General features: G+C 43.1%; 2 protein-coding genes across 3 annotated transcripts in view; one reads left to right on the top strand and one right to left on the bottom strand.

The window, feature by feature from the left end:
- Window positions 1–5,304, top strand: part of Tox4 (TOX high mobility group box family member 4) — a 29,532-nt gene extending 24,228 nt beyond the window's left edge. Inside the window, exons 7-9 of one of the 2 annotated variants that reach the window (XM_023708354.1) lie at window positions 375–1,118; window positions 2,732–2,895; window positions 3,770–5,304. In XM_023708354.1, the coding sequence (XP_023564122.1) occupies window positions 375–1,118; window positions 2,732–2,895; window positions 3,770–3,830 (969 nt within the window). In that variant the 3' untranslated portion in view covers window positions 3,831–5,304. The remainder of the gene's footprint in view (window positions 1–374; window positions 1,119–2,731; window positions 2,896–3,769) is intronic. The other variant, XM_004648081.2, reaches the window with a different exon arrangement.
- A 160-nt stretch (window positions 5,305–5,464) lies between these two features.
- Window positions 5,465–12,878, bottom strand: part of Mettl3 (methyltransferase like 3) — a 13,984-nt gene continuing 6,570 nt past the window's right edge. Inside the window, exons 2-11 of the mRNA XM_004648084.2 lie at window positions 12,252–12,469; window positions 11,763–12,167; window positions 10,297–10,472; window positions 8,895–9,111; window positions 8,488–8,675; window positions 7,878–7,916; window positions 7,153–7,261; window positions 6,988–7,053; window positions 6,712–6,824; window positions 5,465–5,702 (exon numbers count right to left, since the gene is read on the bottom strand). Of these exons, the coding sequence (XP_004648141.1) occupies window positions 5,591–5,702; window positions 6,712–6,824; window positions 6,988–7,053; window positions 7,153–7,261; window positions 7,878–7,916; window positions 8,488–8,675; window positions 8,895–9,111; window positions 10,297–10,472; window positions 11,763–12,167; window positions 12,252–12,469 (1,643 nt within the window). The 3' untranslated portion in view covers window positions 5,465–5,590. The remainder of the gene's footprint in view (window positions 5,703–6,711; window positions 6,825–6,987; window positions 7,054–7,152; window positions 7,262–7,877; window positions 7,917–8,487; window positions 8,676–8,894; window positions 9,112–10,296; window positions 10,473–11,762; window positions 12,168–12,251; window positions 12,470–12,878) is intronic.

Below are 12,878 nucleotides of genomic sequence, written 5' to 3' on the forward strand. Positions count from 1 at the left end.
AAAAAAAAAAAAAAGTCTGTTGAACCTATTAACACTAAGTAGTATTAAAAGCTTAAAGAAATATTTAAATAGCGCTTTTTTTTTTAAATTGCACATCATAGAAACCTTGCCTGATAGTCTGTCTATTCAATATTTCCCCTGTATGCTTTATCAAAGGCAGTATTCTTAGCTACTACTTCTTTTTTTTTATGCGGAACCAGGGATTGAACTCAGGCCCTTGTGCTTGCCAGGGAAGCACTTATTTTACTGAGCCATCTCCCCGGCCCAGTTCTTGTTTTCAGTTCATAATGTATCTTTTATTGAGAGGTCACTGGAATGAATATATCCTGCAGTGGAGAGTAAAACTCTCAATGATTCTTTTGGTCTTCTTTTAGGCTACTGTGGAAACAGTGGAATTGGATCCAGTACCACCAGCCCAGACTCCTTCACCACCTCCTGTGGCTACTGTTGACCCAGCATCTCCAGCACCAGCCTCAACAGAGTCGACTGCACTATCCCCTTGCATTGTTGTTAATTCCACTCTTTCATCCTATGTGGCAAACCAAGCATCTTCTGGGGCTGGGGGTCAGCCAAATATCACCAAGTTAATTATCACCAAACAGATGTTGCCCTCTTCTATTACCATGTCTCAAGGAGGTATGGTTACTGTTATCCCAGCCACAGTGGTGACCTCCCGGGGGCTCCAGCTGGGCCAAACCAGTACAGCTACGATCCAGCCTAGCCAGCAAGCCCAGATTGTCACTCGGTCAGTGTTGCAGGCAGCGGCAGCAGCTGCTGCTTCTATGCAGCTGCCTCCACCCCGATTACAGCCACCTCCATTACAACAGATGCCTCAGCCCCCAACTCAGCAGCAAGTTACCATTCTACAGCAGCCTCCTCCACTTCAGGCCATGCAACAGCCTCCACCTCAGAAAGTTAGAATCAACTTACAGCAACAGCCACCTCCTCTGCAGAGTAAGATTGTGCCTCCACCCACGTTGAAAATGCAGACTACTGTAGTGCCACCTACTGTGGAAAGCAGTCCTGAGCAACCTGTGAATAGCAGCCCTGAGGTCCACACAGTGGAGGCAGCCACTCCTGATACAATCTGTGAGATGATCACAGATGTTGTTCCTGAGGTGAGTCTTGCTTTTGATTTCTGTAAATCGTGGAATGTGTAAGCATTTATTTAAAAAGGTGCAGGGGGATGCTGCTCTTATTTGATACCTGGTGATCAGTATGAAACCTCAAGAGTTCCCTCCCTCTGATTTTTCCCATCTACACCCATAGTGTTTTTATTAAGAAACATTTAAGGGGCCAGGGAGATAGCTGAGTAGACTAAGCGCCTGCTTGGCAAGCGCACGGGCCTGCGTTCAATCCCCGGTTCTGTCAAAGAAACATTTAAGAGGACTTCCTGTGTGTGCTTGCGCATGTGTACCAATGATTAAACCTAGGATTCTCTCCAGCTTTTAAGACAGGTCTTGCTAAGTTATCTAAGCTGAGCTTGAATTTAGGATCCTTCAATATCAGCCTCCCAAAATACTGGGATTATAGGATTTTTTTTTGCTCCGAATGCCCTCAGGGCTTGTTTGGTTGACTGGAGAGTGGTGGGGATTGAATTAGAGCCACTTGAGGCTGACAGCTTGGTGGAAGCAGCCACTTAAAGAACTGAGCTAGGGCCAGGCCTCAATGCTGGGATTATAGATGTGCTGCCACCATGCTGGGTTTTGGATTGTTTAGTTTTGAGACAGGATTTCCTTTGTAGCACAGGCTGGCCTTGAACTCACAGCAACCCTGCAGCCTCAGTCTCCCCAAATGCTGGGATTTTAGGCATCCTCTACCATATGCAGTCAGAAGTGAGTAGAGGCATCAGTGTGGTTTGACTAGAGAAAACATAGCCTACAGTGTTATTTTGCAGAGGTGGACTACCCAGGGATCCTTAACTTAGCAGTATTAAATCCTTCAATCTCTACAAGATGTTAACAGCCTAGCTTGATGCTTTAAATATATGTGGGGAGGCAGGTGTGTGTGTGTGTGTGTGTGTGTGTGTGTATATGTATGTGTATATATGTGTATGTGTGTATATATGTGTATATGTTTGGTTTTGTGTGTGTGTGTGGAACCGGGGATTAAACTCAGGCCCTTGCACTTGCCAGGCAAGTGGTTATTCTACTCAGCTATTCCCCCATCCCCAGTCACTTTAAAACATAGGTCTTGGCTGGGGAATGTAGAGTAGCGGAAGAGCAACTATTTGCCCAATATGAGTCCCTGGGTTTGATTCTTAGCATCCCTGAAATAGAAGGGGCTGGGGTTACTATTTAGACTCTAGTTCTGTAATTAATGAAACAATCATTTAAAGGATACCTTATCCACACAAAAGTCTATGAATCTGCAAGTTCCTTTTCATAACAGCGAATATTCCTCTTAATATCCCCTTCTAGTTTAGTGCATCTCACATTCTCTACCCAATACTTTAATACTTTTCAGAGGGACATTATTTCAGTGTTGTGGACTGGATTAAAATTTAAGAGCACTAGCATATGCTGTGACTTCCCCTCTAGGAAGACTCTTCATATTATTCAGCTTGCAATTCCCTAAAACTGAATAAAGGGGAGATCAAGAACCCACTTTTGGGGGGAGAATTCTACCCCTATTTGAGGAATTGTAAAATCTCTTTTCTCATTAGATCCCAAGAATAATTTGACAGGGTAGCATCCCAATCCACCTTTGTCGTGTTGTCTTCTTCTCACAGGTTGAATCTCCTTCTCAGATGGATGTTGAATTGGTGAGCGGGTCTCCTGTGGTGCTCTCCCCTCAGCCTCGATGTGTGAGGTCTGGTTGTGAGAACCCTCCTGTCGTGAGTAAGGACTGGGACAATGAATACTGCAGCAATGAGTGCGTGGTAAAGCACTGCAGGTGAGCTTACAGTTCTTATGGCTCGGGTGCTGTTAAATTAACTATGTTGAGAAATGCTGGAGCCTTGAGAATATAATCAGCATTTCCTTAGAGTGGATTGCTATATATTTGATCTCATTAGTGAGGCTACTGGAAAAGCTCCTCTGCTTAAAAAGAGTTTACAGGCCAGGAAAGGTGGTGCACACCTGTAACCCTGGCCCTTGGTAGGCTGAGGTAGGAGTGCCATGAGTTCAGTACAAGCCTACATAATGAGTTCAAGGTCTGCTTAAGCAAGATCCTGTCTCAAAGAAACAAAAAGAGCTTATACCTGAGGCTGGGAGTGTAGCTCAGTGCTAGAGCATTTGTCTGGTGTATGTGAGGCCCTATATCTCCAGAATGATACTGAAAGAAAAGATACTTCATGCTTTCTAGCTGTAATTCTAAATTGTCAGCCTTTCAGTCCTTAGGGAATCAGAAATTTGGGGGTGAGGGGGCTGGGGATACAGCTCAGCAGTGTGCCTGACTGACAAACACAAGGTCCTGAGTTTGATCCCCAGTACAAAAAAAGAAATTGGGGTTGGGCATAAGTGAAAAGCAACACAATAAGCAGCCAAATAATCTCAAAGGAATGAGAAATTGGTATCATTTTCCCTTTAACCCCGATTTTCTTAAAATTATCTATATCCATGAAACATGGTATATTTGTATATCCTGTCTCAGAGTCCTAGCTTATAGACTGCCATTGCTTCTACTACTCTTAGGCCCATTGCTTATGTTTCTTAGGTAATACTGTCTTAACCTTAATGTTGAAGGAAATAGTGAAAATTATTTACGAGTTAAAAAGTGTATCTAGGTTTTAATTACGTATTTTGTTTTGTGTGTCCTTTTCTCTTAGGGATGTATTTTTGGCCTGGGTAGCCTCCAGAAATTCAAACTCCGTGGTATTTGTGAAATAGTCTTTTCTGTTATCCAAGCCAGTGAAGGTCTATCCGCTGGGAAGAAGTCCAAGAGCCTGTTTTTGAAACACAAGCTGGGCTTCTGGTAGTGCCTGATCTCAACTCACCATGGTCCTTCATGTCCCATGCCTCCCCTTTCAGAGGCAAAGCTGTGGAGCTGGGTCAATAAGTTTGCCATAATCTGTGATTCTTTTTCCTTTCAACTGCAAGTAAAAATACCAAGATAATAGCAAAGGAAAAGGTGAAGGAAGTTTAAATAAGCAAATCATAGGGATGGTAGGGTGGTGGTGTTGTTTCACAAAACTTGGTATAACTGTCATAGGACCTGCCCATTACAATGATGGGAAAGGATTAGCTTTGAGCCTAGGAGAAAACAGTGTCCATTTTAAAAAGGGATAAGGGGTTAAGGATATAGTGCAGTGGTAGAAGGGCCCTTGAGTTCAATCCTTAGCACATAAAAAAGGGGATAAAAGGTTTGTTCCATCAAGTGTACCTCCTTACAGCTACTTGTATTGGCACGTGACTAAAATCCCAGCACTCTTAAAGAAGCTGAGGCAGGACTATTGCCAAGTTTGAGCCCTGCCTGAGCAACCCAGCGACTTTAGCAAGACCCTGTCTCAAAAAATAAAAATTGGCTATGGATGTCATCAGCTCAGCATAAAAATCCTGGGCTCAATTTTTTATACCCAGCAAAAGTAACAGCTGAATATGGTAGTACACACCTATAATCCTAGCATTTAGGATGTTGGGGCAGGAGGAGCCCAAGTCAGTCTGAGCTACAAGGCAAGACCCTGTCTCCAAAACAGAAAAAAAAAAAACCCTAAGGAACCACTATCAAATACTTTGCTGGCCATGGTGGTACATGCATAATCCCAGTACTTAGAAGGGGCTAACTACAAACTCAAGACTAGGCTGAACTATAAAATGAGACCCTGTCTCAAAATTGAATAGAGTAGTCTATAACAGGCACATGGAGCTGTGGAGAAAATATCACCCAGAAGGTTATTCCTTTTTAATATTTATGTAGTCAGCATTCTCCTGACATGTTAAGAGTTTATAAGTGGTAGAACTGAACACCCCTTGGTTCTACCAGTCCAAAGAGTGTATTCTGTTTGATGAAATAGCTTCTAAATAACAGGCCAGAGGCATTTTTTACTTTAAGGCTAATTCTCTATAGGCACTTCCATCTGTACGTATGTTTTGGAAATAAACTTCCAAATAAAATAGCATAGTCACTTAGGTATAACAGAACATGTTGAGGTGATAATCTCCAATGAAACTCAGAATCCCTACCTTGAGAAATACTGTCCTAGGGAATGTACTTATTCACCTATGCTCAATATATTAACTGCTAATCGTTTTGATCCTACAACAGTCCTACCAGGATGTCACTACTTTCCATTAACTTTGAACATCACAGGGACCAAGTGAAGTAGCTAACACTCCCAGAATTGCACAACACACAAGAAGCAGAAGTAGGGCTGGTGAGATGGCTCAGTGGTCTAAAGCATCTACTTAGAACAAGCTTAGCAAAGCACAGGGACCGCAGTTCAACCCCCCAGCATCACATGCCAGCCCGCCCTGAGCTGGCCACACACACAAATAAGTAAAAATTTAAAAAAAAGCAGAAGTTCCACCTCAAGATCCCAATTACAATACAAATCTTTATTTAAATAAAAGTTACTGTACAAATACTAACTCTTCAGGTGTAAACATTTGCGGAGCCATGGTTCTGGATGCTTCACTGTAAGGAAGTGCTTCTATAAATTCTTAGGTTTAGAGATGATTCCATCTGGATACCTTTGCTTGAATCGTGCAACAACATCTGGATCTAATAGGTGGATCCCATCAAGTTGATTTCCCAGGGTGATCCTAATGGAGAAAAGTGAGCAAGCCAAACATCCTGGAATTTAAGCACTTTCTATATAGTTAAAGGATGCACACCTTTCATTAATACTGCACATCAGAGATACTTATTCTTTTTATAATACTGTAACATCAAAATAATATCCCTGGTAAGACCTGGCACAGATGCTGAGTCAGCTGCAATGGCATATCTCAATACTAAGACTCATGAAGCTTGGCAAAAGTACAAGGCCAGCCTGGACTACACAGTGAGAACCTGTCTCAAAAACAATCAGAATTGGTATAGATGCTAATGTTAAAACAAGCTTGGACATAATGGGCACGCCTGTAGTTCCAGTAGGCTGAAATGGGAAGGTTCCAAGTTTAAGACCAGCTTGGATAACAATTTGAGTTCCCTGTCTCAGAAAGTAGCTCTCGTAGAGCACTTGCCCACCACACACACAGCCTTGGCTTCAATCCTGAGAACTCACTGAGAAAAGAGCTGGATCTGTATTGTCAAAAGATAAGTAATTGACATCTAATCAACCTATTTCAGACAGTTGGTGCTGCAAGTTTCTTTCCATAAATAAAATTACTATTTCTTTCCATAAATAAAATTCTGGCAGCGTCTTTTAAAGAGGTGGAACCACCAGGGGGCAGACCAGGTACATTCTATGGAATGTCTTGAGGATGACCCCCATGCGGGAACAAAGTCAGGAATGGAGGCTGGGGGGGGGGGGGGGGCGCGACACTTGTGAACTGTGCAAGACTCCTAGAATTGAAGGTTTCCAATGAATATTGCACAATCGCATAAAACATTTAAAATGCAAGCTTAAACCATTTAAATCCTCTGAAAGCCCACTTACAGACTAGCAATGTGAGGTGAAGCTCATACTAATCTTTCCTTGAGCAGCCTGTTATAGGACCTTGCCTAGTGATGGCAAACCTTTTAGAGCTTTCAGTGATAACAGCTTGCTGTGGCATACAAGCCACAGATTTGCCACCAATGGCCCAGCCTTTTGTCTAGTCACCTTACCAGTTGGGTTGCACATTGTGTGGTCGTCCAAATAACTCAATCTTGCGAGTGCCAGGGGACAGTCTTTCAATCATGCCATAGATTTCATCTGGTTTATGACTAGTAGAACGAACCTAGGAAATAAAAATCTAGCTACTGTTTGCCTGCCAAGATTGCAGATCTATTAGGTTATAATCCAAATGAGATACTTAAAAAAACAAAACAAAAACGAGGTATCCCTAGGATGAGAATACACTTGATACAATCAATAAGAAAAATGTGAAAGAAAGCACGCACCTCAGCTACAATCACGTCACAATCTAGACCCTGGTTAAAGCCTTGAGGATTTCCTTTGACACCAACCTGCTCACCACAGAGAACACAATTACATTATGAAACTATACTTCTGAATTTTTTATTTAAAAAAATTCCTATCACAGAATAGGTCCTACTAATGCTTACCAAGCAATGTTCCTTGCCATGGTTCAACCAGTGGCCTGTACGACCTGTTCGAATAATACGCTGCAGTTGGTTTGTCTTCACCCAGATAATTTCATCTACCCGCTCATAACTGTGGAGCAGAATAGAAGCTTTAACCATACTTTTAGAGATAGGGAGACAGTTCGGTGGTCTAAGTACCTGCCTGGCAAGCACAAAGACCAAGGTTCGATCCCCAGTACTACATACTATGTCAGCCTTGGAACCTTGGGCACACCATGCTGGCCACCAAAACCAGGTGTGGTGGCACATGTCTGTAATCAGTACATGAGAGAGGCTTAAGATCGAAGGATAGTCAGCAGGGGAGATAGCTCAGTAGAATAAGCACTTGCCTGGCAAGCGCAAGGGCCTGAGTTCAATCCCTGGTTCCACCAAAAAAAAAAATGGATAACTACGAGTCGGAGCTGGATAGCAAGGTCCTGTACCCAATAACACAGAAATCCTAAACCATACTTCCATAGTTGAGGGGCAGTACCATCTAGAGGCAAGGGATCACAGTACTACTCTAGGATCCCTTCTCACAGCTGTATCAATACTTTTTTTTTTTTTTTTTGAGGGGGGGATGGGACTGGGGATTGAACTCAGGACCTTTCCATTTCCAGGCAGGTTCTTATGCCACTGAGCTATATCCCCAGCCCCTCAATCAATACATACTTATTTTCCCTCAAAGCAACATAACTGCTACTTACCCCCAGAGGTTCAGACATTCTCTGCCCAACTCCATGGCTCTAGAAAGAAGGGTTAAACAACTGGTATACCAATTTTGTCAGTTACCCTTCAAAACATCTGGTGTAAACATTGGAATTTGGAATCCCTTTTTCCCCCAGTGGATGTTCAATGAACATTTGTAAGACACCATTAGGGTAACAGGATGAATCTAAAATAGAAAGCTAAAACAGATCACACGACTTTACAGGCAGCTCTTTGGAAGGCTGAAGCAGAGGACCACAAGTTCAAGGCCACCTGGGCACTTAGCAAGATCACAGCTCAAAATTTTACTAACAGCTGGTGATACAGCTCAGTACTAGTGTTTGTCTAACACATACTGAGTCCCTGAGGTTACCCCCCAACACTAGGGTGGGAAATAAAGTATCTGTTTATGACCTGACCTTTCTCAAGGGGCAAATGTAGAAATAAATATAATTCAAAATATTATTTGTATAAGAATTATGGAAGGGAGAAAAAAATCTAAATGGATCATTTAGTAGGGCTAGGAACCTAGGACAACCTGGGGCTTTATCTGTCACCCAATACTATGTACTATATGGGCCCATCCCTACTTGTCTTTAACTGTATTACCTGCCTGTGACCCAGAGGAAGAGAAAGCCATCATCCTGTAGTACTGGTATGTTGAGCCTGCGCATCTCATCATCTGTCAGGGTCCCATAGGGCAGCTCCATATGAATATCCCAGGGTGGGTCAGCCATCACAACTGCAAACTTGCCCAATATACTGACGTCCAAATAGCGGATATCACAACAGATCCACTGCATGAGGTGGTATTTTGGTCATCATCTGTTCCTTCACTCGGATCCATGGCCCCAGTCCCTCTTTTCCATCTGATTTTCTTACTCCCTTGACTGTATCTATCCCACTCCACCCCACTCAGCAGATTGTTGAACTATGTCCTGCTTTCCTACATGCATGACTGCCCTACTCAAGACATAAGTCCATAAATTGAGATGAGCTTTCCGAGCAGATAGTACCTGAGGTGGAAAAAGTCGATCCACACTGGAGTCACCACCAACGCTCTGTGTGAGTGCAAGCTCCTGGCTTGGTGTATGATCACTGCTGCCAGGACCTTCAGAATCCATACAAGCATCTATTTCATAGTGAACATATTTACAGGTATCCATGTGGAAACATGTGTTAAGGAAAGAACAGTCACCTAAAGATTCATCAGTGTGTTTGTTGATAATACGTCTGGGAAAATAAAAACAAGAAATCAGATTAACATGGCATACCACAGGAGATTGTACAGTTCAAGTTCCAAATAGTTTAAAACTTTTCTGTTTCTCTGGCCTCTCTGTATCTTCTCTGGTGTTAGTACTTTTTCCAAGACTTTTTTTTAAAGTATATATTTATTTATATTTATTTATTTGTGTGTGTGGCCAGCTCAGCCCATCTGGGGGCAGGGCTGGCTGGCATGTGGTGCTGGAGGATTGAACTGCAGTCCCTGTGCTTTACTAAGCTTGTTCTAAGTGGGTGCTTTAGAGCATTGAGCCATCTCACCAGCTCTTTCCAAGACTTTTTTAAGAAAGGGGAAACAAGTGACATAGAAATCCATAATTCATATTAAAGAGCAAAGACTTTGCTTCCTCTTATAGGAACATAGTCCAAAAAGAGTTGGCTGATTAGAAAATAATTCACTGGAGCTGGCGAAATAGCTCAGCACACTAAGTGCCTGCTTAGGCAAGCACAGGGACTGGGGTTCAATCCCCAGCACATGCTGTGGGGCCCCACCCCCGGGTACACCGAGCTGGCCACTGAGGCTGGTGGTAGTCACACATGCCTGTAATCTCAGTGCTGGAAGGCTGAAAACAGGAGGATCACTACGAGTCCAAGCTGCATAGTGAGGCCCTGTACCAAGTACATTAAAAATAAAATATTCACTGCTCTAAGAACCTTGGTTCCTGTTTGTCTGTGACCATCCTCTTTGCAAAGAATTTCTAGGGCTGGTGAGATGGCTCAGTGGTCTAAAGCACCTACTTAGAACGAGCTTAGTAAAGCACAGGGACCGCGGTTCAATCCCCCAGCACCACATGCCAACCAGCCCCCTGGTGGGCTGAGTTGGACACACACACACACACACACACACACACACACACACACACACACACACAAATTAAAAAAAAAAAGAATTTCTAAGCATCAGAGATGAGAGAGGCCTTGCTATAAGAGGTCACTTAAAATCTAATCTACTTGGAAGTGTAGCTTCTATTTCTTCCCACACAATGCCACTTCTGAAATTTTACTTTCAAAATCTGAAGAATTTAATAAACTAAATAACAAGTTTATAGATAGAACCCCTAAGACAGGAAGGAATATATGGTGAAAAGGAATGACTGCTTCTGGGAAGCCCATCCCACCTCACTCCTCCCCAGAGACCTGAAGTGCAGCTTGCGACAAGGTCGATCAGCATCACTGGCCTTCATGCACTCCTCCTTGGTCCCATAGTCACAAAATTCTTGCACTTGGGCCCGACCTCGTGAGCGAAACTTTTCAACAATGGATTGTTCCTTGGCTGTTGTAGTGTTTAATAGTTCTAGGATCTCCTGACTGACCTGTGACAGAAGCAGCCTTGGTCTTAAAAGGGTTTACAGATCAAGTCAGCTCTTAAACCACTTCTGCAAATCCTACTGACATTAATGTCTAGTAAGGGATAAAAGACCAAAACTTTGTAATAGTCTTTTGTTGTTGTCTGGTACCAAGAATCAAACTCATGACCATGCGCTTGCCAGGCAGAGTGCTATGCCACTGAGCTATATTCCAGGTCCCCCTAAAACAGCAAACAATATGGGACCACTGACGCCTCAGGATGCCATGTAGTAGGCCTTGCTAAGAGATGTATCTTTAGGATACAATTAAACTTTAAGAAGCTTGGAGGGGGCCTGCCAGGTAGCTCAGTTGTTTAAGCGCCTACTCATGCAAGTGCAGTCAGGAGCAGGATGCTGCAGTTTAATCCCCAACTCCACCTGCCTTACCAGACCTGCCCTTCAGGCAGCCTGAGCCACCAAAAAAAAAAAAAAGCTTGGTTCTCACTGCAAAACATTAAGCTAGGGGTTGGGGAGATGGCTCAGTAGAACAAGTGCTTCCCTGGCAAGCTCCAAGGGCCTGAGTTCAATTCCCAGTTCCACCAAAAAAACAAAACAAAACAAAACAAAAAAAACCCAACACATTAAGCTATTCCACCACCATCAAAAATAAAACAGAACTACCCACTTCCGTTTATTGGCGAGGCACAATGCTAGCACTCAGAATCTAACAGTTCTGGTGTTCCTCGTGTTATTGATGAGAAGATTCTCAAAAGAAATTAACCTGAACTCACAAAGTTAGAGGCAGCAAATAATGAGAACGCCTATCATTCTAATACCCAGAACCACTACTCTGCACATATATGCTATTTAATTATCAATTTTTCTAATTATTGGTCCAAAGACTATCCGGTACTTCTCTACCTATACTCATATATTTGGATTTCTCTTGATCTGAGGACCTCTCCAAACATTCAATGACCTTAGCATTTCTTGACATTGGCATTACTGACATATTTTGGACCAGACAATTCTTTATTGTGGGGGGCTATCCTGTGCAGTAGAATATGTTCACCAACATCACTGGTTTCTACCTACAAGTTGCCAATAGGACTCCCATGCTGTGACAACAAAAATGCCTCCAGACATTGCCAGATGTCTTTACATGAACATATGTCTGCGGCAAAATCATGCTCAGTTGACAACCACTGCTCTAAACCCTCAGAAAAAAATTCTAAGAATTGCTCTTTATCTTATGGGTAAATCCTTCTGAGGCACAACTACAACCCGGAACACACTCAGCATTCCTATGGGCCCTACCTTTTTGCTCTGTTGTTCCTTTGTAGACTGTTGGTTCAAAAGGCTTTCTATCTCCAGATCAACATCTGAGGCAGCATGTTTCCTTGATTTCTTGGCTGGCTCCTTGGCTGGTTCTGATGTTGAAGAGGCCAGACCGGAGGCTAGAGAACTGGCAAAGGCAGCTACTGTAGCTGAGTCCTGTTCTGCTCGCCGCTTCTGTCCTGTGACAATCCCTGCTACCTCCCCAGGACCTTTCTTTTCTGCCACAGCAACCATCATGGCAGACAGCTTGGAATGGTCAGCATAGGTGACAAGAGTGGGATGCGCATCATCTTGTAGGAGCCCTCGCTTTACCTCAATCAATTCCTGAGCTGCAAACTTCTGTAGAAGGCTTTCCACTCCATCTTGAGTAGCAGGAGCATCTGGCTAGAGAAGAGGGAGAAGAGCACAATAACACACTGACCATACACAGAAAGTACATGGCAGCTACTAATTCTACTGGGTCATTACCGTGGAGATGGCATGACAGATGGACACAGCATCAGTGGGCAGGGTTAAGGTCAGATCTGAGAGATGGTGCAGCAACTTCTTTTCTAACTCGGGGTCTGTAGCTAATTCAGGAACTACAGTAGCTGTGCTGGACTTAGGGCCACCACAAGTTGGTGCAGGAGGCACTGGACTATCACTACGGAAAGTTGGGGACAGTGCTGCTTCTGGATTCCGTAGATCTAAGAGTGAAGAGAAATAAAAATGAAAAACACCAATTACTATCTCTCTGTACATTTGTCAGCAGCCAAATTCTCTAGCATTTTCAACAACCAGACCTTTCACGTCATGTGTGAAATTCTTTGACCAGGTTTGACACTAGATTACCTCTCCATCATACTCAAGCATTCACTACTTTGCCAAAATAATCCTCCATTTTCCTGGCAACAGCCTACCTTTCTTTGCTGGGTATGAAATACTTTCCTAGTTCTTTGTCCTTGCTGGTCTTCAAAGGAAGTTAGCAGTATAGAAGATTTGGATGTCTCCACCACCGTGCTTCTAACTCAAAGTAGTATCACCAACCTATTTTTCTTTTTTTTTTTAAATTTTATTTGTGTGTGTGTGTGTGTGTGTGTGTGTGTGTGTGTGTGT

The sequence above is a fragment of the Octodon degus genome, unplaced genomic scaffold (assembly GCF_000260255.1).
Source record: "Octodon degus isolate 3935 unplaced genomic scaffold, OctDeg1.0 scaffold00352, whole genome shotgun sequence".
In the NCBI taxonomy this organism is placed as follows: Eukaryota; Metazoa; Chordata; class Mammalia; order Rodentia; family Octodontidae; genus Octodon; species Octodon degus.